Source organism: Eumetopias jubatus, unplaced genomic scaffold (assembly GCF_037043125.1).
Source record: "Eumetopias jubatus isolate StellerSeaLion01/CBP00866 unplaced genomic scaffold, mEumJub1_p1.0 scaffold_11, whole genome shotgun sequence".
Taxonomy (NCBI): Eukaryota; Metazoa; Chordata; class Mammalia; order Carnivora; family Otariidae; genus Eumetopias; species Eumetopias jubatus.
This window is the reverse complement of record NW_028274817.1, coordinates 117997761-118023485: the sequence shown is the minus strand read 5'-3', so window position 1 is coordinate 118023485 and position 25725 is coordinate 117997761. Positions and strand designations below refer to the sequence as shown.

At 45.4% G+C, this 25725-nt stretch overlaps 1 protein-coding gene across 2 annotated transcripts in view; it reads left to right on the top strand.

Moving 5' to 3' along the window:
• The window catches only part of FRMPD4 (FERM and PDZ domain containing 4), a 204981-nt gene that overhangs the window by 114781 nt on the left and 64475 nt on the right, over window positions 1-25725 (top strand). For both annotated transcript variants that reach the window (XM_028115010.2, XM_028115009.2), the window contains one exon: window positions 2274-2376. In XM_028115010.2, coding sequence (XP_027970811.2) covers window positions 2274-2376 — 103 coding nt within the window. The remainder of the gene's footprint in view (window positions 1-2273; window positions 2377-25725) is intronic.

Here is a 25725-nt window from a genome sequence, read left to right as displayed (position 1 = left end):
CGACGATTTTGAGAACAGGGGACAAAAGTTAAACAGGTCAAAGAGTACCGTTTCCAGTCATTTTTAGGTGTGGAAATACTGGTCCAATAAACCGTGTCGTTCATAAAAATGACTCTTCTGAGGTCTCAGATGATTTCTGTGGCCTGACCAGATTTTCTATACTAGACACCCCAGCCTTCAGAGTACGGGGCACGAGACGATTCTCTGAAGAGTGCCTCGGCTTCGTATTTTGGAAAGAATGTCTTGCTTCCCTCTGAAATTCTTGGTTTAAGTTGCTTGATTAAACAAGAATATTTCCATTTGGTCAAAAAGCACGGGTCAGGTGTAAAAGTATGGCCTATTAATCTGCAAGTGGTTTTCCCAGGAAAGTAGTTAACATCCATCAGCCAATTTGTGCGAACGTTTTTCAGTATTTGATCAGCATCTGATTTCTAACCATTTGTTGGACTGAATTTGAGTGAATGTTTGCAAATAATCCAATGGATATGTAAACTCTCTCAAGTGATTTTCAGAATTTCTTATGTGTGCAAACACTGAATCTCGGTTCCCACATCTTGAAATGGATATTTTTTCATCACTGATATGAGGAAATATTAAGGTTTTCCCTACTTTTTTACTACCCAGAAAGAAGATTCGTTTATGCTCCAGCTTCGGTGACACATATGCCAAGTGTCTGGGTGGGTGGGTGGGTGGGAAGCATCTGAATTACTTCGAGATCTCATCTCTGGCTGTGAAGTGTTCATTTCAATTACTAAATAAAGCAATTGCAATAATATTTGAGAGATCATGTTTCAGCTGCACCTATGACCCAGTGACAGACCTGGAAATAAAATGAAAATTATAGTACCCTATCAGTATTCGGGAGGTAATTACATTAGACATGGAGATGGTTGAAATATTTACTTATAGGTTTAATTTAATACCAATGTATGCTTCATGCAGTTGTGGCTTTAAGTTTATGTGTCGGGAGACCTGGCAGTGACCAGTTTTTAAATTATAGGAGCAAGTTCAAAAGAGATGCCAGTCACCCTGAACTTGGCAGAGTCCACAGACCTACACTGCGACCCGGTTCTACCCTTTAATCCAGTTCTTGGACCTGTGTGAGCCTGGGGGAGGGGGGTCTCATTATATGAAAGGGGTTTTAAGGGCCAGTGGGATTCTAGGCAAGGCAGCTAGCCCCTTGCCTGGTACATAATGAATGCTCGGCAAATATTAGCTCCCTACCTCCTTGCAAAACCCAGTGGAAAAGACTATGGTGGATTGAGACAAACACAAGAGTCCTCTGTCATCCCGGGTGACCACGGGCACACGCACCCAGGCTCCGTCCCTGCCACGGTCCCAGCCACAGAAATGACCAAAGAGCCGCATCCCCCAGCTGATAGGACTGTCTGTTGCTTCCTGAACAATCCCAGCTTTTGCTCTCCTTCCTTGCCCCCACCTTTTAGACAAGAATGAGGAAGATGCCCCCACAGCTTGACCCCTCCCCCGGAAGCACATAACACAGGCCCCATCGTGTCAGTCCTTCCTCTGATGTGCTTGCTGCCTCACGGTTCCCCACAGTATGTGGCCTCCCTAGTTGTGCCAAGTAAATAAATGCAACTTTGTTCAAATCCAGGTGCGCCCAGGTGATGGCGGCTTTGGCTGCAGGCCGTCTACATAGCTGGTTGGCCATCCCTCTGGGGCAATACCCTTCTTTTGGGGGCTTCCATACTCAAAGTATATTCGGTTGACCAGCAGCACCCGGAGCCCCTGGGAGCTGGTGAGAAGTGCGGTACCTCACCCGTTGCTCCTCCAAATCTACTGAATCGGTCTGCAGGGTAACAAGGCCCCCAGGGTTGCGTGTGTCCATTAAAGTGTGAGCTCTCCTAGGCTGCTGTGTCTCAAGCCTGCCGGGGAAGTTCTAGAGAAATGCCGATGCCTGATTCCTACCTCCAAAGATTCTGATTTAATTGGCCGGGGTGTAGCCTGGGCCTCTGGAGTTTATCCAGAGCTCCCCAGTCCATTCTTTCTCTCTCTCTCTCTCTCTCTCTCTCTTTTTTAATAAGCTCTACTTCCAACATGGGGCTTGAACTCATGACCCCGAGATCAAGATTCCTGTGCTCTACCGACCAAACTGGCCAGGCACCCCTCCCCAGGTCTTTCTAATGTGCCAGCAGGATTGGGGTTTTGGCAGACAGCGCCAGGTGCTTACAGTGAATGGTGATGGGGCAAGGAGGACACGGATGGATTGGCCATGGTCTTCTCACCTGCGCTTCGCTCTCCTTTGTCTCCAGGTGGCCCCTCCGAAGGCAAGCTGATCCCGGGAGATCAGATCGTAATGATTAACGATGAGCCAGTCAGCGCTGCGCCAAGGGAGCGGGTCATCGACCTGGTCAGGTGCGTGACTCACTCCCCTGGGCCCTGTTCTGCTGCGAGGGCTGATACACAGGTCGGAGACCTCGTCCCATGGAGGAGGGGCTTCCTGTGAGCTAGTGTAGGGCAGTAACATGAGCCCACGCATTCCCCTCGAGGGTGCCGGCAACACCGACCTCTTAACATTAAAACGCATGCCCCCTAAGCACGAAACACCCAGTCGCCCATTCTGTGTTAACAGCCAAGGTGCATAGGCTTTGGCTGGAACGCTCTTTGGCTCCTACTTCCATTGCTATATCCAAAGGTTGCATTTTTCTCCCCTTCCAGACTTACTGACACATTGATACTGCCTAATTGAGGAGATCAAAATGCAATACCTGAATTCTGTATAAGCGATGAGTAATTTTATATAATCCCATGGATATGCAAACATAGAGTTCACTGATTTTCCATACTTGACTGAGTGATTCATTACTGAATTGTGAAAGCATCAACCAAAGCAAAAGGATAATTGGGTCAAAGCTATGACGGTTTAAAAATGTGCTTTTGGTTTATTGGCTTAGCTTGATCGTAGATGTAAATAATTTGTTGTGTGATATTCTTAGTGGAGCACCAGAAAGATCTGTTTTATGTGATGTTAAAATATTATTCAAGAGATTCTTGAAGCTCACTGGAGTTCCTCTCCCACAGTGTACTTAGGGTAAAAAGGGGTCGTTAGAAGTTCGAAATGAAGCTATGTCTATTGTATGAGCAGATCCGCTTATGCTCCGGGGGTGTTAAGGGATAATGAGTGTGTGACACTTGTCTTTTATAAACTGATTTTTTTTTTTTCAAGCAAGACTGAAGCAGAAGCTAAAGCTATCGGAACATTTTAAACTGAGAAGGAGATCTTCTAACATTTATGCTCTTTCATTACAAAAAGTACATCTGCACTTTGGAAAGGCCTTAAGTGGAGCGTTTCAGGGGTTTTCCAGGGAAAGTTTCTTTCCCAAGCTTTGTTCAGCTTCTGCTTCACAAAGAAGCACTGGAGGGTCCTGCTTCCTTGGAAGGACTGGGAGAGGGGTAAGAAGACAGAGAAATAGAAATAGAGGAGGCTCACTTTTAGGGTGAGCAGCATTTCCAGTTTGAGCCCAGCAAGGCCCACATCCTGGGAAACCTCTCAGTTCCGGAAGGCTTGGCCGCTTTTCAGTGTAGACCCAATAGCATGGAGCCTTTGCAGCTGGCCGACCAAGTCCCCATGGGGCGTCCACATCGCCCAAGGGTTCTCCCTCGTGAGCGGGCACTGAGGTTCGTGTCAGACTCACCCTGCATCAGGAGTGAGACCTGGTGACACCTCCCATTTTCCTGGGGGCCAGGAATGCAAAAATCACGGGTAACTCTGTATTGTCAGGCCCCAGGGAGGGAGCTGCAGTGTTACCATTTCGAGCCACTTCTCTGTTGAGATGCTTGTGGTTGTCAGCAGGGACGGACGTCATCCAGGCAGGCTCTAAGCCTTATGTAGGCCTGCGTCCTGAAGTGCCTTGTTCCGGCCTGATGGCGGGCCACGGGCTTCTTTTTTTCTCCCCTGGGCACACCCCCTCTGCAATCAGTTCTGTCAGTCTGTGTCCCCGGAGGATGGTAGAAGAACGAAGATACCTGTGTTTGGGTGTGCTGGGTCTGACTTGCTTGCTGCAGGACAGAGACATAGCACACACTGTCTGAAAGTGCCACCATTTCCCAGCAACCCTACAGGGGCATCTTCAGAGAGCTTTTCCAGAAAATCTTTTCCTTCTGCATTAATGCATTTGGAAGAAAATGACCTCACCTTGAACACAGTCTCTGGAGATTGTTCTATGTAACGGGGCATAGCAAAGATGAGTTGACTAAATGAGCAACAGCTCGCAGTCCACATCCAGCCTTCCGCCTGCTTCTGCACAGCCCATGAGCTAAGAATGGTCTGTGCCATTTTTAAATGGCTGGGGAAAAAAATAAAAGAGGAATATTTTGTGACACGTGCAATCCATGTGAAATTCAGGGTCCAGAGTCCATAAATAACGTGCCAACAGTCACACGCAGCCATTTCTGTGTCGTCTCAGAGTGTTTTCTCCCTCCAGTAGCAGAGCTGACTACTTGTGACCGACACCCATCTGGCCCTTGAGAGGAGAAGTTTGTCAACCCCTCTTATAGGAGATACTGAAGTAACTAAGGGCATTTTCGTTGGTGATTGCTGCAACATGCCCACATTCTTGATCAAGAGGTTGTGGCGTTTGACGTGGAAAGCGGTGTGTGCTTTTTAAACATCATGAAATCCTTCGGGTGCCTAAAACTCCCATTCACCTATGGAGGCCGGCCCCCCCCGGGGTCAGAGGTCGCAGGGCAGTAGGAGAGAGCCGAGGTCTTCTTGCCAAACCACCTGCAGTTAGAGCCCCCTCTTGGCCAGCGGCGGCTGCTGCCCGACTGGCCCTGGCTGGCGACTCCCTTGGTATCATTGGTCCCTACAAGCCGGCTGTCCCATGAATTCTCTGGAGGCAGGAAAGGAGGGCATTCTGAGGAACCACCCCACTGCCCAGTGCCATGCGCAGGGGCCTGGCATTAGCAAGACCAGCTACCCTTCACGTTGTGTGCTTGACCCCATCCCAGAGGACAGGAGGTCACCTCTCCCCGGATCTCGGCCCTTCTGACAACGCCGAAGTTCCCTCTTTCAGCTCCTTACGTGGACTGCAGGAGGAGAGGGGGGGAGGAGGTGCTGGCTAACAGTAGCAGATCACATTGTGCCTCTTCCTGGAAAGTTCTGGGGGGGGTCCCACTTGTTTGCAGCTCACTTTAGAATGTGGCCTGAGTCTCTTCGCTGCTGTCTCACTGATACGTGACAAGGACACAGTTTACATCCGGAATGTAGCTGGGTGTGGTGGAATTGGGTGACCTGGATCCTGAGTCCTGTGAGAAAAGAGACCCTGTCTGTGTTGTCCCCTTCCGTGTCCCCGTGACCTGCTCCAAAGCCGGGTGCATAGGAGGTGCTCGGTGACAATGTGTTGAGTGAGCGCGTGGACTCCGAGGAGTGCTCTGTGAAACCTCCCGATCTGCTTGGTTTCCCCCAGCCCCTTCTTCAGCTCAACGTTCTGCAAGTGTGAGTGTCAGCTAAGGGGTCCACCTCTCAGGAAACCCGTGTTGATCAGGCAGCCACTGTGTATGCGGGACACAGAGCAAAGGCACCAGACACAGGGAGGGCTGAGACAGTGCCCAGCCCTCAGGGAGCCAACGGTCCTCGCCACCATGGCTAGTGATGCCTCTTCAAGTTGGACCGCCTCGAGACAGACAAGACCCCACAGCGAACCCTTGGGGGAATTTTGTCAGATTCAAAGGGATGTTGCTAGTGAGAAAAACACGTTGCCCTGGATGCCACTGAGATGGTGAACATGCCCCCACAATCCTCAAGGTTGCTCCCTTTAATCTCCGTGCAATCCATTTATCTGTATAAAAGTAACAAGGTGCTTTCTTTTAACCAAAGAAAGCCTCATACAGTAACACGGTGCAGTTCGCGGAGATGAAATGCAGTCGGTCGTGGAGTTCCTACTGTGGCTGATAACCTTCCAACTCACTACACCGAAATTTGGAAATAATGCATTTCTCACTAATGAAGAAGTTCAAGTATTAGAAAATCTTCCCGTGCCTTCCCATCAGCTTAGTCATCTGTCTGCCATATGTGTACTAACCTAAAAATGTAGCTCGCGTAACATCGTCTCTGGGCTTCTGGGCCGATATGTGTTTTAATGTCTGTATCTTACACAAGATAAATTCCCTTTCTATTTAATAAAATACCCCATTTTCTTTGCCACTAAGGAATTTGGAACAACACTCATCATGTTAATAACCCTGTAAAATTCGCTCTTTAGTCTTTTTTCTCCCACCATGGCATTTGCTTGCCGATCTTTTTTTTTTTTTCTTTCCAGATACATTTGTGTTTCCTTGTGGGTTATTTTTCTTATCATTTGGTTGCTCTATGATAGAAAATTATTTATTTTTCTAGAGAAAATGAAGGAGTTTCTTGGAGACCAATTTACTACTATAGTAACCACATTTGGGTTTTTTCATGTATCCTCGGGAAGAGCTATAATTGCTGCACTGAAATTAGATGAGATCTGTTCATTTCACAGTTTTCTAAGTTCTTCACTCTCTCATACTTTGTAGTGGCTGAGGAGCAAAATCTCTGCAGAATTTGTGCCCTTTGCAAATTACCATATCTTTCTTCTTTAGAAGTATCCACGGATAATTTCCCTTGGCTTTTCATAATTAGACAAATTAACTTGAAACAGTTTCCAAAATTTCATTTTTGAAAACTATGGAGTATAATTGCTCATAGACATCATGAATCATGCCCCATTCCCCAAGGGTAGCCAACCCACTTGAATTCGTTTGACTTCAACAAACAATTATTGAGCATTAACTAGGTAGCAGATGACGGGTAGGGTACTGGCCATGCATAAATACCAAAGACATGATTCTTGCACTTAGGGAGGAGACTTCCAGCTAATTGCACTGTATTTATGAGTGTTGCAAGGCTGCAGCGGAGGGTAGTGTTTGGGGGGAATGCTTGATGAGGATGGATGGGGATGTGCAGGAATGTAATGAAGTGGCAACGGGTAGCTGTGGACCCTGAGTGGAAGGGCAGGTTCATGGCTGGAGAGAGGTTTGTCAAATACATCTTTCCTTCGTCCCCGGAAACCCCAGACCCTCCTGATGGACACTTACTTTCCAACCTGCAGATAGAAAAATATCCATTGCCCATATGGCCATCCTAAACCACGTCAAAATTTGGTCCTGCCCTCCCGCAGTCACCCCTTTAAGGCAGCAGCAAAGCTCCTGGCTTGGGTTAGACTGGAGGCATATTTCTTTTGGGGTCCAAGATCCATCTGAGAATTGGATGAAGAGCGTGGACCTACGCCTCCACCCAGAAGAATCCACAGGCACACACAGTTTTGCATATGGTGTCAGAATGTTTCTCGACCCCCCTGGAGGCCAATCCCAGTTTTTTGAGCCCTGGCAGCAGACCCTGAAAGTGCTGGCTCCCTTCCTTTCCCTTTGTCTCCATCCGAAGGCAACATTGAAGAGCCAGGCATGTGAGCAGCTCGGTCTTACCCCTTTCCGTCATGGCAGCGAAAGCCGAGGGCTGCCCACCCCATGATGAGAAGGCACGAGGGTCAAACTGGAAGCTAGTTCCCCTTCTCCCATCCCCTGCAATGAGGCGGCTGACTGTCCCTCCGTCTGTCTTCTCTCACTACCTTGTTTGATTATGCCTGCTGATCTAATTAATGAGCTGTGCTATAGCTCCAGCCACATCTAGAGAAGATTGTCCACATCTATTAGACGCGTCATCCCTTCCAAACTAATGTCCTGTGACTGGAGAGCTTTTCTGGGGAGCATTAGGGTTCTTCCAATAAGTACCTAGAATAAGAATAAGAATAGATGATAAATTACTCATCATCACTTTAATTCACAAAGGACAAACACTAATTTTCAGTGGCATTCCTTTTGCCTAAGTAACTAATATGTATAAACACACGCCAAGCAATGTACAGATTTCTTTCTAAGGCCAGGAAGATCATTCCAACAATTATAACAAGAACGCTGAAAAGCAGAACTCGTGTCCTCCTGGAACAGATACATCTCAACAAAACAAGTGAGCCAACTCACTTCCACAATCAAAGCCAAAGCTTTGCGTATAACTCGCTCTTAAAGGTAACTTTTTTGACTTTCAGGAGAAAAGAAGAAAATATTATTGGTCGCATCCCAACTAAGAGAGTTAAACGTAGCCAGTCCTTATTACATGCTGCACTCTTTCATCCCTTAGTATTAAGACCAGATAACACTTATACAGCACTTACTGTACCCTGTCCCGTGTACATTTAGTATATTAACTCCTTCAGTCCTCACAATGATTCGTGGGTACAGTGGTGACCTCTAATTTACAGGTGGGGAACCTGAAGTGCAGAAAGGTTAAGGAATGCGCCCAAGATCCCCGAGCTAGTAAGTGGTGTGGTGAAACCCATTCTGCCTCCTTAGTGACCGCTCTTAACCTGCTCATCATGTGTATTTCTTACAACAGCCCTATGAGCAAGTATTGTTTATTGTACCCCCATTACAGAATGGAAAAGGGGGCTTAAAGAAGTTAAAGCAGTTGCTCAGGGCAAGTAGGGAGGCACGCAGTGGGGGTGGAATAAGCCAATAGGAATTACCGGGGCCTGTCGGTTCAAAGGGGACCAAACCTAGTTATCAAGTCTTCACTTGGTGGGCCCATCAAACAACGGAGCTGGATTTGGCCTCTAGATCGTGGGTCTGAGCACCTCCGTTTTTGAATTATGTGCACAGAGCCTGTCTCCTATCCCAGGTTTGCCAAGCATTTGCTTTGATTTTAGCAGGAAGTGCCCAGGAGTACCTGCTTGTCGCCGTCGGTGGGAGCTAGGCAAGAGCAAGAGAGAAACCATTTAGAAGGGACCCATCTAAAAATTAGATCTCAGCCCCTCTGTCTTTTTATCAGTCTCTCCTCACCCAAATTATAATGGAAAGCCAAATCAGATCATGTTCCAGGGGCACTGTGTCTGCAAAAGAATCTATTAGGAGGGTCACCTTCCCGTCTAATTTCAGCTGGGTTTAGATGCATCACAATGCTGCTTAGTAAAATAACAAAGCAGAGAGCATCCACCGAGCATCAGGCATATAAAATATGCATGACGATGTATGATATGATAAGGCCTTATTAGAGTTAAGACCGGCAAGCAATTTCAGTGAAAACAGAAAAGAACAGCCCCTTGGTATGCTGACACGACACATTGTAGACTCACCTAATACACACTTGCAGTGTACACGTTTTCTGACATTTGCAAATTACAGAGCCTGGGGAGAGAGAGGTCAGCGATTCTAGAAAATGGAATGTGTGGGAAAACCTTCTAATAAGGACAAAGTAGAAAAAGTGATTTGAGTCCATAGTTCATAAAGGTTACAATGAAAATTAATAAGAAAAATGGTTTCATCCAGATTATTGCAACTTCCCTTACATTTTGGTGATGAGCATCTCCTAGTCTCTCACTAGATCTCTCCTAAATTACTGTACGTTCTTTTATGCAACTCATGTCTGGCAAATGGATGTCGAAGATTGAAGAGAAGGGAAAAAAATTTCAACTAGGGCCTATTTTCAGTGATCTCGTATGGCTGACACTACTGAATGTCTTAGCATCTTTTCTACATGAAGAGAAAAGGGTAGAAGATGATTATTGGCCCTGTGCCATTCTGTTGATCCTTTAGAAATACAAATTGATAAGTTATTCCACACACTTTCTAGAAGTGGCTGAAGAGACAAAAACAAACAAACAAAAAACACATCCCAGTGAGCCTGCAGTCAGAACATACCCAGGACCAAATAGAAGCCTCATTTCCTAGAGATTTTGGTAGAAGGTCTCAGGAGCTCAGCACCCAAACCTGTCTATGCAGCCAGCACAGTGGATGGGCAAGAATCTCAGACCACATGCTCAGATGTGCAAGAAGCATATCTCTCTTTTTTTTTTTTCTTTTTTAAGTAAGCTCTGTGCCCAACATGGGGCTTGAACTCACAACCCCAAGATCAGGAGTCACATGCTCTCCTGAACTGAGCCAGCCTGGCACCCCAGAAGTGTACCGTTATTTACCTATTATGTATAATAATCCACGTTTTTCCCAGTCCCTATCCTAGTGTATGGTCAGCTCGTCCCATTTTCCACAGTGCTGCATCTCCATCGGGAGGGTTGCTTGAACAGGAGGAGGCACTGGGAGAGGCGAAGCGGATCCACTCCGCCCGCATCTTCCATCTTACTAGAATCTGCCGAGATACCTTTGTGCCCATCTGGCCCGCCTGCGGTCATTCACCTTGGCAGGGAGCTACTATGGCATCCCTCGTTCACCGCTATCAGCACTTCCTCAGCCACTTGTCCGCCATCTTGGGTGCACTTGCCCCTCCTGCGCCATCCTGGGACGTGGACTCCTCTCTAGGGCTCATTTCCTCCAGGATCTTGTCACATCACAAAAGAAGGCACAGGTCATTGTACTCTTTCATTCCACCAGACTGTTTGGGGGTTCCCAATGGAATCTTCCTGGAGGATAAGCTTCTGAAAAGAGGGGGAGGATGCCTGCTCTTTCACAGGCACCCCCAATTTGGTGCTCTTCTGCATGCCTTAAGACGCACTCTGTCTCCCCATCCTCTGACCGGTCCCCATGCTGGAGAGGGGTAAGCCTTTCTCAGCTTTGTTGAATGTCCTTCCTAGCCTTATTTTTTACCCTCAGTTCCTAGAACCTAGATATTTTATCACTTCTGTCAAGACCATGTCCAGGGGGGGTGATTGGTGTGTGGTCTGACTGACCAAACAAGCAGAGGAATAGAGCGGATCAAGCAGAGCCAAGAAATGAGCAGGGAGGGCATGGAGGTGAGAGGGGGACATTGGTGAATATTTCAGAATACTATCCTGCTACCTGATGAAAAGACATGTGGCATAGAAATCAGAAAAAGGTGAATGCAAATGCTACGTCCGAAATGGATTTGCTGTGCCTGGGTGCAGACTTCATTTACATCATCCTGTTTCTTGAGCCATAAAATGGAGATCTAGCTTATACAATTGTAAGAATTAGATAAACCAGAATGAGATCATGTATGCCAGAGCACTTGGTGACTTGTAATCAGGCAGGTCGTTGTGTCAGATGTTCTCATTAATGCTCGTGAAATTGCAGAGCCGGGGATTGGAGCACAATCCAGATACTCAGTCAAAACCAAAGAGAGGAACCTGAGCAGAAATTGAGTCTTTTTTTTTTTTTTTTTTTTTTTTTTAGAAATTTAGTCTTTTAGGATGAAGATAACTTAACTTGGGGAATGATGCAAAAGCCCAGAAAGCCCCCAGGGTTTGTTGGCAAAGGTAGCCAAGGCTCACCTCTAGGGCACTAGAACCCAGCAGTGATGATCAGTGAACTTGACTCAGGGATCCACACAGGTGTGCAGCAGGTTGATGAAGTGGTGGCTGGAACAAGAGGGATTTCAGTGTCGTGTCATAAGGGGGAAGGGAGTGGGGGCAGATCTGAGGGCTCTTGGCATGTGCCCTGCTGAGGTTAAGACTAGGTTAGGAATGACCTAAATCAGGGGTCGGCAAGTGTTTTCTGCAAAGGACCAGGTTGTGCATATTTTAGGCTTTGAGGGCCATATGGTCTCTGTCACAACAGCCCAATTCTGCCATTATGGCACAGAAGCAGCCATAAATAATATGTAAACAAATGAATGTGGCTGTGTTCCAATAAAACTTTGTTTACAGAAACAGAGAAGGACAGATTTAGCCCCCAGGCTGTTGTCTGCTGGCCCCCCGACTTAAACCAATGAAACTAAAAGACCTGTTCTGAAGATAAGAGGACCTGAGAGGCAGAGCAATGAAGCAGAGGGTGCTGGGGGCTTTTTTTTTGCTAGCAAAAATAATAAAAATAAAGCCAATATGATGAACTCTGTGGCCACCTAAAATCCTTTTTGGAAAGTGGAGTGATGGCAAAAAAAAATAAGGAAACAAGCAAACAGATAAACATCACAGATTTCTGTATTGCTTTCCCTTACCCTCCCCAGTCAGCCCCCAAACTTAATTACTCCCGGATCTTGATCCACTGAAATGTACAGAGATCTTTATTATAATCTATACCACACCAGGTTATCCGTATTTGTGAACTTGTCGGTCTCTGTCACGAGTCTGTGTTTCTTAGGGATGAGGACCCGGATTAGGAGGACACTAGCCGCTATAACAAACCCCAAACGTACAGTGCTTCAGTCACAATGGGAATTTGTTAATGACATGGAGTCCGTAATGAGTGCTCCTGATTGGTGGACAGTTCCCCTTCCGGTGGGGAGGGCAGGGGGTGGGGTGGGGGAAATCCAGGGACCCAACCCAGACCCTACCTGTTCTGCGACTCTGCTGTCTTCAGCATGCAGCCCGGCTTTGTCCTTGTCATACAGCAGAGAGGTAAGCGTTTGCTGGGCCAGGCCTGGAAGGAGGGGTTGGGGGTATACAGCACTTCTACTCCCCTTCCTTTGGTAGGAAGTCCCCCACGTGGATGAATCTCCCTGCGCTGGAAGCTCCGCGCCGGTCCAGCTATGCGCCCAGTCCGTGGAGGGAGCGGGTTTGCGGAGCACACTGTCACTTTGGGCTCAGATCCTCTTTTATTCATTAGGCTAGCCTTCGTGCCTGGTGCAGTGCCCAACACAAAACTGAATAGAAATACATGTTTTCAGGAGTACCTCTGCCAGGGAATTTAATATGGACCTGCCTTTTACATGATTACGTACAATTCGTTTCATTATTCCTTTAATCAAATCTAAGCAAGTTCATAACCTTTTCAGCCGTCGTGTCAGCAGCAGGTCCATGGTTTGTCTCGTGCCTTTGCATATGTGTTGATTTTAGTCTTGACACCCATGTTCCAAACATCCGCATCCTTCACCAGCTCGGCTCACCGTCCTATCTCTGTCTGCCTCACTTTTCCTGACTTCATTGGTCTCAATCTCTTCACATCACCTTGCCCCCTGCTCATAGATTTGAAATGGGGGTATTTAGTAAGTGGTTCAAGTTACCATTCTGGAATTAAACTGCCCCTTGGCCCCACCGCAGTGTCCGATCCCATACCCAGCATAACCAGCGTTACATTTATGTCCATAATTACAGTGACCTCTAGTGTACATTAAATTTCTCTTTTCTCTAAGAAAACGCAGCGTGGGCTTTTTTATGGTCCTCTTTATGCCTGATATGCATTGCTTACATGTGAACTGGCAGATAAACATCCTCCCTTCCTGACTGAATCGGCATCGGTGCTATGTAATCGCCTCGTGCCCCCTGGTCATGAAGATGCCGAACGTGGGAGCATGAGCTCGACCTGCATGTGGGAGAGAAAAGATCAGGGTTCTTCCCCAGGCGTCTCCCAACTAGCTCTGTGAAGTTGGGCATGTCACAGCCCCAAAAGTTTGTGATGGAGGATCATAGGCGTTTTGTGTGAGGCCATGCTTCATTGTCCAGGTCTGTCCTTGAATGGAAGGACATTTGACATCTGGCGCCTCATCCACTACCCCCCGGTGGTGCTCCCCAATAATCGGGGACATTCTCGCCCCATTGAGGGCCACTGGAGATGATACTTAGGAAATCTTGCCATCTTAAGCATGCTATGATCAGGAGTAGACTCCTCTCCCCTTTTTCTCAAGAGGGTGTAATTTCAAATTCCTGCAGATGAATGGTTCCCCAGTGAGTGGGAATGTCCAAAGATGGGAAAATATCCACGAAATGATGGAGGAGAGAGGAGGGGAGGTAATGAGGCAAGTCCTGTCCCTGTTCCCAGGCAACAGAGCACGGAGCAGGGAGACAGCAATCATCAAAAACCACCCTCTCCCTGCTGGGAGTCCAGATGGTTGTGGTAGCAGAGACCCCATGTTCATAAACTAAACGGTGAGACCGTGAATTTTCATTATAAATAGGATCTATAAAAAATGTATTGGCTTGTAAATCTCAGGCGGAAAAGGATTCTTTGCACAACTAAGATGCAAGGAGAGATTTTGTACTCCTTTGCCTCTCTTTTGCTAGCTTGTTTCTTCAAGCAGACCAAAGCTGCTCAAAGAGGCACTCGAACCACAGTTTTTCAAACAAGGAAACGTGGAACCACCACCATTTCTTAAGCCCACCCCTGGGCCCCACACACCAAATCCTAGCACTTCTCTGTGACTGGGAGTCATTAGACTCATTTCTAGTTAAGAAAACAGGGTTCAAGTCATGCTGAGTGTCTGCTGGGCTCTGTGCTGTGCTAGCGGAGTTCTGTGATTTGCTCAAGGTCAGTTGAGCAATACTTGATGAAGCCAGGAAGTCAGTCCCATGTCCATCTACGATATGTACCGTCCGTTACTCCATGCTGTCCCTTGGTATCTGAGGGACCCTTGCACACTGAGCAGACCCATCTCTGGTGGCTGTGTGGATTAGCACCAGAGCACCCTTCCTGAACGGTGAGAGCTGAGTAACGTCCCCAGGACCCTCACATAACCTGGGCAAGAAGGGAACTCTCCCCAGACACAACTGAGAATATGCTTCCCACCAGGCCACTGGGAGGGAGTTCAGAGTAGAGATCCATTAAGTAGAAATATATTTTTTTATTTTTTTATTTTATTTTATTTTTTTTAAGATTTTATTTATTTATTGGACAGAGAGAGACAGCGAGAGCAGGAACACGAGCAGGGGGAGTGGGAGAGGGAGAAGCAGGCTTCCTGCTGAGCAGGGAGCCTGATGTGGGACTCGATCCCAGGACCCTGGGATCATGACCTGAGCCGAAGGCAGACGCTTAACGACTGAGCCACCCAGACGCCCTAGAAATATATTTTTTTTAAAGGATGTTTTTGACAGCCAATGTTAGGGAGTTAAAATTCTGCACACGCTACCTAGTCTTTTTCTTAGGTTGGACAAAATGCACACACAAGGAAAAGGAAGATTTTCTTGAAGGCCGTTTGTCCACTCCGAAATGCTTTTTGATTCCCCATGCAAGCATATGAGCTTGTGTCTATCAAATCAGCAACTGGGGCTCCTGGGAGGCTCAGTTGGTTGAGCATCCGACTCTCGGTTTCGGCTCAGATCATGATCTCCGGGTTGTAGGATCAAGCCCCGCATTGGCTCTGCCCTCAGCAGGGAGTCTGCTTGAGGTCCTCTCCGTCTCCCTCTCCCTCTGCCCCTCGCCCACACTCGCGCGCATGTTCTCTCTGTCTCTGTCAAATAAATTAAACAAAAAAATCTTTCAAATCAGCTGTTATTTCAACATTTTGGCTTATGAGTATCCTGTATATTATAAATCAGTCTTTATTAAGTGTACCAAATTATACGTACCACATAGTCGACATTTAAAGGCAGTTAATAAGCCATTTGATTACAACTTAAAAGACGAAATATAAACTCATTTACTCCGTAAGTTACATGTGTTTAGACAGAAAAGTACCCCAAAAATTGTGGACCTTGGCGTTTAGACAGAAGCGTGTGTAATATATTATTATTCTAAACAAGATTTCATTTCAATTTCAACATCTTTGCTTTCTTGTATTCCCCATTTAAACAACCAAGGCAAAATTTGTTAGTGATTCTAGATCAAATAATAAAGGACCCAGAAAACAGAAGATTTGTTACTTCCTCCCCGTATGAGAACTGACCACTATTAGACACCCTTCTTTTCCTTTTAGCTCCTTGCTGCTATCTATTTATATATTTATGCACAAAATAGTCAACATCTCTGTGCCTAATAAATGGGATTACTCTGTGGGCTGAGCCTTCTTGGGTTTTTACAAGAAGCATGTCAGAGCTAAATTTCCATCACATGCTCTGAAACTCTGCCCCAGGGTGTTTTCATTTATATTTAATGTTAAATCAAGGATATTAGAGGTGGAACAGACTGTTCCTCATTGAACCCAATCAACAGTATCAGCTCACTCTGAATTCTGGAAATAACAGGGAATGTTCTTTCTCATAGAGCACTTCAGGATATCTGGGTGACTAGGAGCTTGGTAATTTCAAAACTGAATAGCCAAACACAATAACAAAAGAAACCTCTCTTGGGATTTATAGTAAAACCTACGAAGTCTGGGGAAAGCTTCTAGAAGTGTGACAATTTTTTTAAAAACTCACATTTCTCGCCCTTTAATTTCCTGCATATATTATGTGTCTTAAACACAGTGAGGTACCGGTTTCCATTATTTTACGAAGTAATGCAATATGTGGGAGGCCCTTAAAGGTGGCCTTCCTTTGTAATTTGTTTTCTTTTCTCCATGAAGTCCCTTTCTTTGGTCTCTCAAATATACGGTAGGTCTTAAAAGTAGCATAGCTGTGATTAGTAAGAGCCTTTCTAGGCAGAAGTGGAACATAATTCAAACTGGCTTAAGCAAAAAAAGCGGATCCTAGGGTCTGATGGAACTCCAAATGGATCTAGGGTGGAGCTGGTCAGGCCCAAGGGGAGTCAGGTGTTGAAACCCATCGGTGACAGGAGTCCTTTGCCCTCATCCCTGGCCTCGGCCCACTTTCTGTGTTCGCTTCTTTAGGAGAGCTCGCTCCAAGTAGTGGTGAGGCCCATCCAGACCTCTAGGCTTGCGTGTCAGCAGCCTAACAATTCAAGGGGGTGAAGGCCCACCATTTCCCACAAAAATCTAAACCAGCTTCCCAGACAGGGCATTTACTGGCCCTGTACGGTGACTGTTTACCCCTAAATAAATCACTGGCCCTCGGGGAGTAGACTATGCCCTGGGGGCTGGGGGGAGGGGGCAGGTCTGGGTCATGTGATGAAGATGGGATCAGCCCTACCTGGAGTTTTAGGGTCTAAGAGTTGGAGAGGTTGGTTCTGCAAAGGACATCTGGTGGCCATTACAAGAAGAGTGGACTGAATCCTGGTCAAGCTAAGGAAACCACTACCATTATTACCCGTCCCTTACGGCTGCGGGTTGTTTTGGAAACATTTTGTTATGGAAAATCTTGAAAGGGATCATAAGTGTTGAGAAAAGTGTAGTCAACCCATATTCCCATCACCCAGCTTCAACCGTCCCCGCTCATGGCCAGTCAGCCATCCATACCCCAAGACGCCCCTCTACTCTTTCATGTTGTTGAAGCAAACCCCACGTATCATATCATTTCATCTGTAATAATTCAGTATGTACCTCTAAGAGATCTGCATTCTTTATAAAAATTAAAAACCCCAGCACACGAGCAGGGGGAGGGTCAGAGGGAGAAGCCGACTCCCCGCTGAGCCAGGAGCTGGATGTAGGGCTCGATCCTAGGACCCTGGGATCATGACCTGAGCCGAAGGCAGACGCCTAACTGACTGAGCCACCCAGGAGCCCCGTGACTCTTCTAAACTATACTTTCTCCTTCCGTTTCTTTTTTTAATTATCTTCCGAAACAATTTACTTATATTTATAAAACAAACAAACAAACAAACAAGTTATTTGTTCTGTAGAGAATCCTAGAGCTCGAAATTGCCAACTGTATCCCTGGATGTCATGTCCCACGATCCTCTGTCTTCCTGTATTTTCTGTAAGAGGCTGATTTGTTTCCTTATGGAGGATACTTTTAATCTCCAGGGGTGAATGATAGCTGGTTGTGTCTCTCTGTACAACGTAAGCAACTATTGATAATCTTGGCCTGATTCTCATTTCATTAGTGATTGCAGTGAAGTGATACTCTAATTCTATTATTTCTTGTTCAATTATTAGCTGAATAAATTTATGTATTCATTTAGTTACTTACTTACTTACTTATGAGCGTGCTCCACAGCCAGCATGGAAACCATTAGCTGAATAACTATGAAGAGAAAATAAATTTGCTTACCCTGAGGAACAATTCATACGGAAGGCAGGGTGAATATTTGATCCTGTCCCTTCATTTACCACTTTTTAAAACCAGTTTTCACAATGAGTTGTTTCACTGGCTTTCCTCCCCAAAACAGTCTTTTTTTTTTTTTTTTTTTTTAATGTTATTATGAACTCATGGATTTAGGTATGTTTGATTATTTAAATCCGTTGATATTCTTATTCTTGTCGAAGCTCAACTCGTCTCATCTTTGGTAAGTGGGAGGCTTGTTGCCAGTGGGCTATTGAGTCCTTGTGACATGACCCTAGGGGTCTATGTTAGTGTCTCGACTTTCTGATGAGACAAGATTCTCAAGGTTTGGCTTGTGTTTGTTGCTCCAGATCTGGAATCAGTCATTGCTCCAAGGAGCCATGATTCCTTCTAGTGGGAAATGGTGTTTGGTAATCTGAACATCAGCGTGATCATTGAGATGGAGAGAACTACGATATTTGTGTACGTTTTTTAAAGATGAAATACATCACGCGCTGGTATCGATATGTCTGAGTCAAGTTCAGGACAAAATGTTTCGACGTGACCCTGTCTATCTTTCATCTTTATCTCCTTTTTCTCAAACTAAATGCCTGTTCTTGGCAACCGTATCGTGACTTCTCAGCTTGATCCCGCACAACCCATATGCCCGCCTCAGAGTAACAACGCTACCACAAATAACCTGATTGCCCAACGCATTTTAGGATCATTTTGTTGCAGTTCTATTTGTCTTCCTGACATATCTCACAAGGACGTTCAAAATACTGTTTTAAGATCACTTGGGACAGTTCCTCTCTTTGTCACACCGCCTCTAACTAGATTCACAGGTGCAATTACTTCATCTTACCGCCGCTGGGGTGGCGCCTTTGTTTAGTTTTGTTTTAAAATTATGCGTACCTGTAGCCGGTCCTCCAGGAGGACACGGGGGTTCTTTATTTCATTTTAAAAGCAATATTTGGGGATTTTATTTAGCTGCGTTTTATAATTATGTCTATTTATATGATTCCCGAGTCAAATCTACAAAATGTATGTTCAAGGAAGTATAAAATCCGCGCCTATGCTCCCCTCCCTATACCGTCCCAGATATGTAACGCTTATTTTTTGTTTTATATTGTGGTTCTTTCTTCCATTATTTAATACGAGCACATACTCCAGTTTGTCTCCATTCTCAGAAAGAGTGGTAAATGAAACACACTTTTTTCACTTGACTGTGTGTCCTACTGATCAGTACCTCCTATCATCCTGTTTCTTACACACACGCGTGTGTGTTCGTGGGCGACTCATCATAATTAGGAAGACAGATGTTTTTGCTCAGGTGGTTGTCATTAGACTGATGTCTTTATATAATGGCCTAGTCTCCCCCCCCACACACACCTACCCACCATTTTTTATTTCAGGCTATTATCTATTGGTTTCCTACTCTGAGCATTTTTGAAATTAGCGAATAACCTCTTCTTTGCCCTTCTTGCCATCTCCTTGAACACTGAACTTGAAATATTATCTTTATACTCACAACTCATATTAATACCTACAAGGCAAGCGTTCACCTACCTCTGCTCTTGGTCGGCTTTCCTTTTCCTCCCCCTATTTTTTTTTTTTCTTTTAAGATTTTATTTCTTTTTCCGACAGAGAGGGGGAGCTGCAGAGGGAAAGGGAGAAGCAGGCTCCCCTCTGAGCGGGGAGCCCGATGTGGGGCTCGATCCCAGGACCCTGAGATCATGACCCGAGCCGAAGGCAGACGCTTCACTGACGGAGCCACCCAGGCGCCCCTGTCCCCCCATTTTTACATGGATAGACTGCATCCACCTTGTCAGAATGGAATTAACACAGAAGCTCCCCGTCGCCCTTAGAGCATCAGAGCGGTAGCTCTCCAGGGAAGTATGTGCTTCCGTCTCACCGCTCTGCATAGATGTCTGTTGGCTTACTCTCCCTGGATAGGAATGTCCCACTTTCGGGGAGGACCTGTTGGCAGTTCCGAGGTTTTTCTGCTCTCAGAGCCATCAGGGGCCCCTCTCCCTTCCTTCCAGATCCTCCCACACAGATACATTGGTGGTCTGTCTCCACCAGCTCCAGTTTGGCTGCCCGTGGGGCTCTCTCTCACACAGTTTTGCTGGGCTGGTGTCATGGGTCTTGGGCTTTGCTATCCTAGTTGCTTTCTCTCTTTTTTATGGCCTAACTCAGGGAGGTTCCGGTACTAGTTCACCAACTTCACATAATCCTCCAGTGGCTGCAGAGTTTATTGAAAAGCTTGACGTCTGAAGAACTATTTACAAATATTCAGTGTCTCTTATGGGCACATAGTACTTTCATTTGAATAATTCTCTTGCGGTCCCAGCCAACAAATATGATCAAATGGCAATGATCATGGGTTCAGGTCAAGTCCTGCCCTTTTTAATAAAGAAGAAATATTATGGAGAAATATATTATGGGAGAAATAAAAAAAAAAAACTAGCTCTTCTGGTAAAAACAAAATGTTTAAATGTTTTCTCTTTTCCTTAGAAGTGAATAGCAGACCAGTTTTTAGGGTACTCGTGAAATTTGCCATCTGAAGTTTAAATGTTGAGACTGTTACACTTGTGGACACCAAACAGAGCATAGATTTTAAAAATTGACTTCCTGCACTGTAAAGCATCTACTTGTAAAGTGTGGGAAATATTCGAGCCGCTGAAGGCATTGCCTCTGCCAGGATTGTTTTCCTACCATATGTTCTTCCATGACTGACATGTGTGAGTAAAGGGTACCGTTCACCTTCACAAAATAATAGCCTCACAGCAAAGATTTCCTTTATTCCAGGAATGAGGGTATTTTCTTGCCATTGTGCAGCCAGTAAATAGCAGAGCCCAGCGTCAAACACGGATGCTAAGTGGAATGAAGATTGAGAACTATTTCTGCAGAAAGCATGCAGCACCATTTTCAACACAAGAACGGACTCGAACAGTTTCCACTGGAGAAGAGAACTTAGGCTGTTCATTTGCTTCCAGGATGGTGAGGAGAGGAGGGGGAAGGAGAAGCTTGTTGAAAGGCTTGGGTAGTCTAAACATTGCAGTTCAATAGATATCATTTTTTTTTCTCTCAAGTTTCATAAGCTATAATTCAGAGAGGCGCTAGGGTGGTATCTGCCCACCTCTGGATTGAAAAAGAAACACAGAATCGAAGCTATTTTAGGCATCTGTCAGGCTGTAATTACCTCTTTGCTCAGAGAAATCTTTATGTAAGACTAATGGAGATTGGCATCTCTTAGGTTTAAAAGAACATTTGCAGTCATCCTTTTAAAAGAATGATCTTTATTAATGATACTTATTTCAATATGTTTTGATAGAGGAAAATGCTCCCAGTATGGCCTTGACTTGGGAGGTTTGACTTTTAATCTGGTCTGTTTCTTATTTACGTGCCCACGCCAAATACTCTTGAGTTTTCTTCTTCTACTCCTTCTAGTTCAGAAATTGTCGAACGGCATTTATTTCAACTTTCCAAGTAAGCTGGACTTGTGCATGTATCCCTTCTGCAAAACGTTTGCCCCAATTAGGACCACTAGGTTGTGGAACTGAAATGACAGTTTACAAGGGGAATACCAGTGTTTCATCATCAAGCGCTTGTTCACTGTCTTAGGCTGGCCCACCAGAAGCTCACCCTGAGATGAGGATCCATGTGCAAGGGACCTCAGACGAAGAGTTCTCTTGAAAACTAAATCGGGGAGTGGGGGAGTCAGACCTGGAAGAAAAGGAGGCCAAACAAAGATGCCATATCAGGCCATGTTCCAGATGGGTATCTTTGGCTCAGTCCACAAGGGAGTTCTGGGTATCTTCTCCGTCACACCTGCTAGTTGTCCCATCAGAGGCATTTCTAGTCCTTCTCCACCAGGGGACAGTCACTGGTCAGGGTCTGCCCCCTGGGGCATGTAAATTCCCACTAGCGCACCCTCCGTGATCTGAGGCAATGGCCAACTCAGCAGCACTGAGGCTATTTCTTGAACAAGGAGTCAAGTCCAGGTGCTGGGTGACCGGAATAAAAGCCACTGGGATCAGCATAGGTGCTGTACAGTGGCTGCCTGTGGGGCTCTCGCTCTGCTTCTGGCACGTGACATGTTCTGGCTGTTTCCGCCAACACATCCTAGAGTTTCCGTGGCCATCTTGAGCAGACAGAGGTGCATAAGAAGTTCAAGGTCGGCTACGTTTTCTAGAAACACATTGACTATCGGAGACCACCTGCACCTAATCCAACATTCGTTTCTATCCCAACATTCCACATTTACTGACAAGTATCTCTAGAAAAAGGACTTGAGAGTGAATTAAGTAGAAAAAACATCTGCCATAAAAAGAAAAACATGCTTTTCTAATCTTTACCTCGCATGATAAATATGCAACTAAAGTAGCCTGAATATTCTGACTGGGGTGACAGGTCCCCAACTACTTGAAGGCCACTTGAAAGATTGGATGGTTTTTTAAAGGAACCATCCTGTCCATTAACTGTATCTGTGATGAAGAGAACCAAATGCAAGGAAAATGTCCGAGCCCGAGCACATCCCCAGGGTGCTTGAAATATTTAGTCAACACAGCAATTCTGATACAAGCCAAAGGGGCAAGGAGTATCGTTACTGCCATTTTACAGGCGAGGAATCTAAGACTCAAAGGCACGAAATGTGTTCATTTGATAAATATTTTGGTGCCTACTGTGTGCTAGGCCTGGTGGTAGTTGCTGGTTATGGAGTACTGAACACAGACCCTGTCCCTACCTTCTTCATTCATGTGGTCTTGTGAGGAAGATGGACTTTAAGCAGTGAAACGAGCAAATACATAGGTAATTACAATGATGGTAACTGCCATGAAGGAAAAGAATGGGTCACTAGGGCGCCTGGGCGGCTCAGCTGCTTGAGCGACTGCCTTCGGCTCAGGTCATGATCCTGGAGTCCCGGGATCGAGTCCCGCGTCGGGCTCCCTGCTCGGCGGGGAGTCTGCTTCTCCCTCGGACCCTCCCCCCTCTCATGGGCTCTCTCTCTCTCTCTCTCTCTCTCTCTCATTCTCTCTCTCTCTCAAATAAATAAATAAAATCTTTAAAAAAAAAAAAAAAGAACGCGTCACTAAAAGGGAGAATGATGGTATAGGAGTAGGCGACTCAGGGAAATCCTGAATGAGGAGGTGACATTGAAGTTGTTCCTGAGAGGCTGGGAAAAGCCAACCAGGAAGAGTGGAGGGAGGAAAAAAGCTTACTTTTGGGGAAGAAAAACAGGACAGCGTGGCTGTCCGTGGCCCGCAAAAGGAAACGCGGTATGAAAGGGTTAGAGAGAGAGAGACAGGAACTGAGTATTGGAGGGCCTTCTAGAGTAGGGGTTAGTTCATTGTGGCCCAAGAGCCAAATCTGGCCCTTTGCTTGTTTTTGTAAATCAAGTGTTTTTGGAACATAGCCATGACCACGCATTCACATATTGTCTGTGGCTACTTTTGTGCTAAGACTGCAGACGAGGGTGGTGGCAAGAGGCCATGTGGCCCACAAAACCTAAAATATTTACTGTCTGGCCCTTTACTTTTTCTAAAGTATGCTGACCTTTGATCTAGACTGTGAAAAAAAGTCTGGATTTTATTCTACGCGAGAGAGGGATACCGCTGGAGGGTTTTCAGCAGTGGAGTAAAATAATCTGGCTTGCATTTTTACAATTTCACTCTGGCTGCACTGTGTGGCGAATGGAACATGGGAGACACGAGTGGAAACGGAGAAGCCATTAGAAGGTCTTGAAAAAGTCCAGGTAAGAAATAACAGCTAGACACCTGGCCCAGAGGAGTCCTCGAGAGTCATAAAAGCTGTGTCACAGAGGAAGAACTGGTTGGTAGGACTTGGTGGCATCTTTGATGCGGAGATTGGGAGACAAGAAAGAATGGAGGGAACTCCCGAATTTCTAGCTTCAGCTGTGGGTGAATGATGGTGCCAGGCAATGAGCTAGGCCAACGGGAGCTGGCAGAAGTCATTTAGGTGAGTGAGTAAGTTGAAGTTGCTCAGAGTTCTGTGCTCTTACGTCAACAACGCCTGCATTGGAGACCAACTCATCATAGTTTTCAGATAAACAACGTGGACTTCCATAGGAATCATCACATGGGTTCAACTCTCAGTTGAATGAGCGCCTTTGACTTAAGATCACGAACAATAAATCTTTTCTCTGCCGACATTTGGAGCGATTGTGTCATCGGGCCACAGAGAAATGCCCAGAGTGATCTGGTTTAGGCAGATATGCCTGTAATTGTGCGGCCTTGTCTTTAGACTTGACAGAGTTTGTGTTATAATTTACATTATGCATAAGCATGAGCTAATTTTGAGCTTCATCTTTTGGAAGAAAAAACATTTCAGACCATTGATTAAAATCTTTCGGTTGTGAATTATATATGTACCCACATAGACTATGCAGAGAGCATCTTTGGTGACATACAGTATAGGATTCAAAATAGTTGTGGGGTCCTTGTCACCATAACATTTGTCTCTGACAGCCATGGGAGACCCACTCACTAACATGTCTCTGGTCCTGATTGGAAATCAGGAGATTCTAGAATTGTGCTTAGCCATAGACCGGCCAGGAGTAGCTCTGAGGGCTCCAAACATAACGAGAGACTGCCCACATCTGGCTCATCTTCCCATCTAGGCAGCTGGGAGGGCAGTAAGCGGTTTCCCTTGGTGGCTTCACTGTCCCCCCTCGGGTGGAATGGAATTTTAAGCCCCATGGTATCTCCACCCACATCTTCTTAAGCGGCAGACCCAGCCCAGGTTATAAGTTGGAAGCTGAAGGATGACCCTGCTAGCCACGTTTCAAATTCAAGCTCAGACTACCACGCACACATAATTATTTTCTGGGGGTCTATAGGGAGGACTTTTGTTTCCCCCTTCTTTAAATGAATAGCAGTTCCTCTACATGGAGAAACTGCACGTGAATAAGAGCAGAGCATGTGAAGAGTAACTTATTGACTATGCAAATGAACGACTTCACCTGTTCTGTTCAGACTTTCCCCCGCCCCAAGAGTTTTATGGGGCAATATGTTTAAAGACCTATTTATATGATACATTACATGAGTTTCAAAGGAGCTATTGATGTCTCATTTGGGCGAAGAAGATGCATTTTTTTTTTTTAAAGAACTCTTAATACGTGTTTGTATAATCGTGTCTCCTGGTATTTTTAATGTTGGTACTGTTCATCAAATATGAAAAATAAGACTTTACCGTCTTCTGAAAATAATAATCACATAGCAATAGTTTGTTACCTATTTTATATTTCCTGCTAATCCCTTACCATTGTTTCCAACGTGTTATGAGTCAGTCAGATCTTGTTGGATTGTATTTCAAACTGTTTTTCTATGCATGTTATTTTGTATTAAGCAACGGGTAATTTTGAAAACTCGCTCTTTGACTCAGTTTTTATATTCGCCTTTTCGTATCTCCTCACCACCCTATAGGGCCTTTTTTTCTATTTTATGAAGCTGAATATTGATCCTCCTTGGACATTACTGAAACTCAAGAGAAAAAATAGTGTAAGAGACAAAAATAAAATTTTAAAATATAAAAATTTTAAAATATAAAAATCATATTTTTAAGTTCATTACATACATTTTGACTTGTATCCTTTTGAGTTGTCTCTGGGTATGGACATGTTTCCATTTGGTGGCAGGACGGAAAAATCCAGGATGATTACAAGTGGAAATTACCAACCACACCCTCTGTTCTTAATGGCCTTGAAAGTGGAAAAGGGCAGTTTTTCTGCTGAAATTCTAATCTCTTACTATATTGGGGATATATGGGAAAATGATGTAAGCCACGTCCTTAGGTTTTATAGGAAGGAAGCTGTTTCACTACTCAGGTTTGTTTGCTGTTTGTTTTTAACCCCAGTGGATATCTGCTTTTGAAAAGTAATCTTCAGGGATGCCTGGGTGGCTCAGTCGGTTAAGCGTCTGCCTTTGGCTCAGGTCACGATCCCGGGGTCCTGGGATCGAGGTCCTGCATCGGGCTCCTTGCTCGGCAAGGAGCCTGCTTCTCCCTC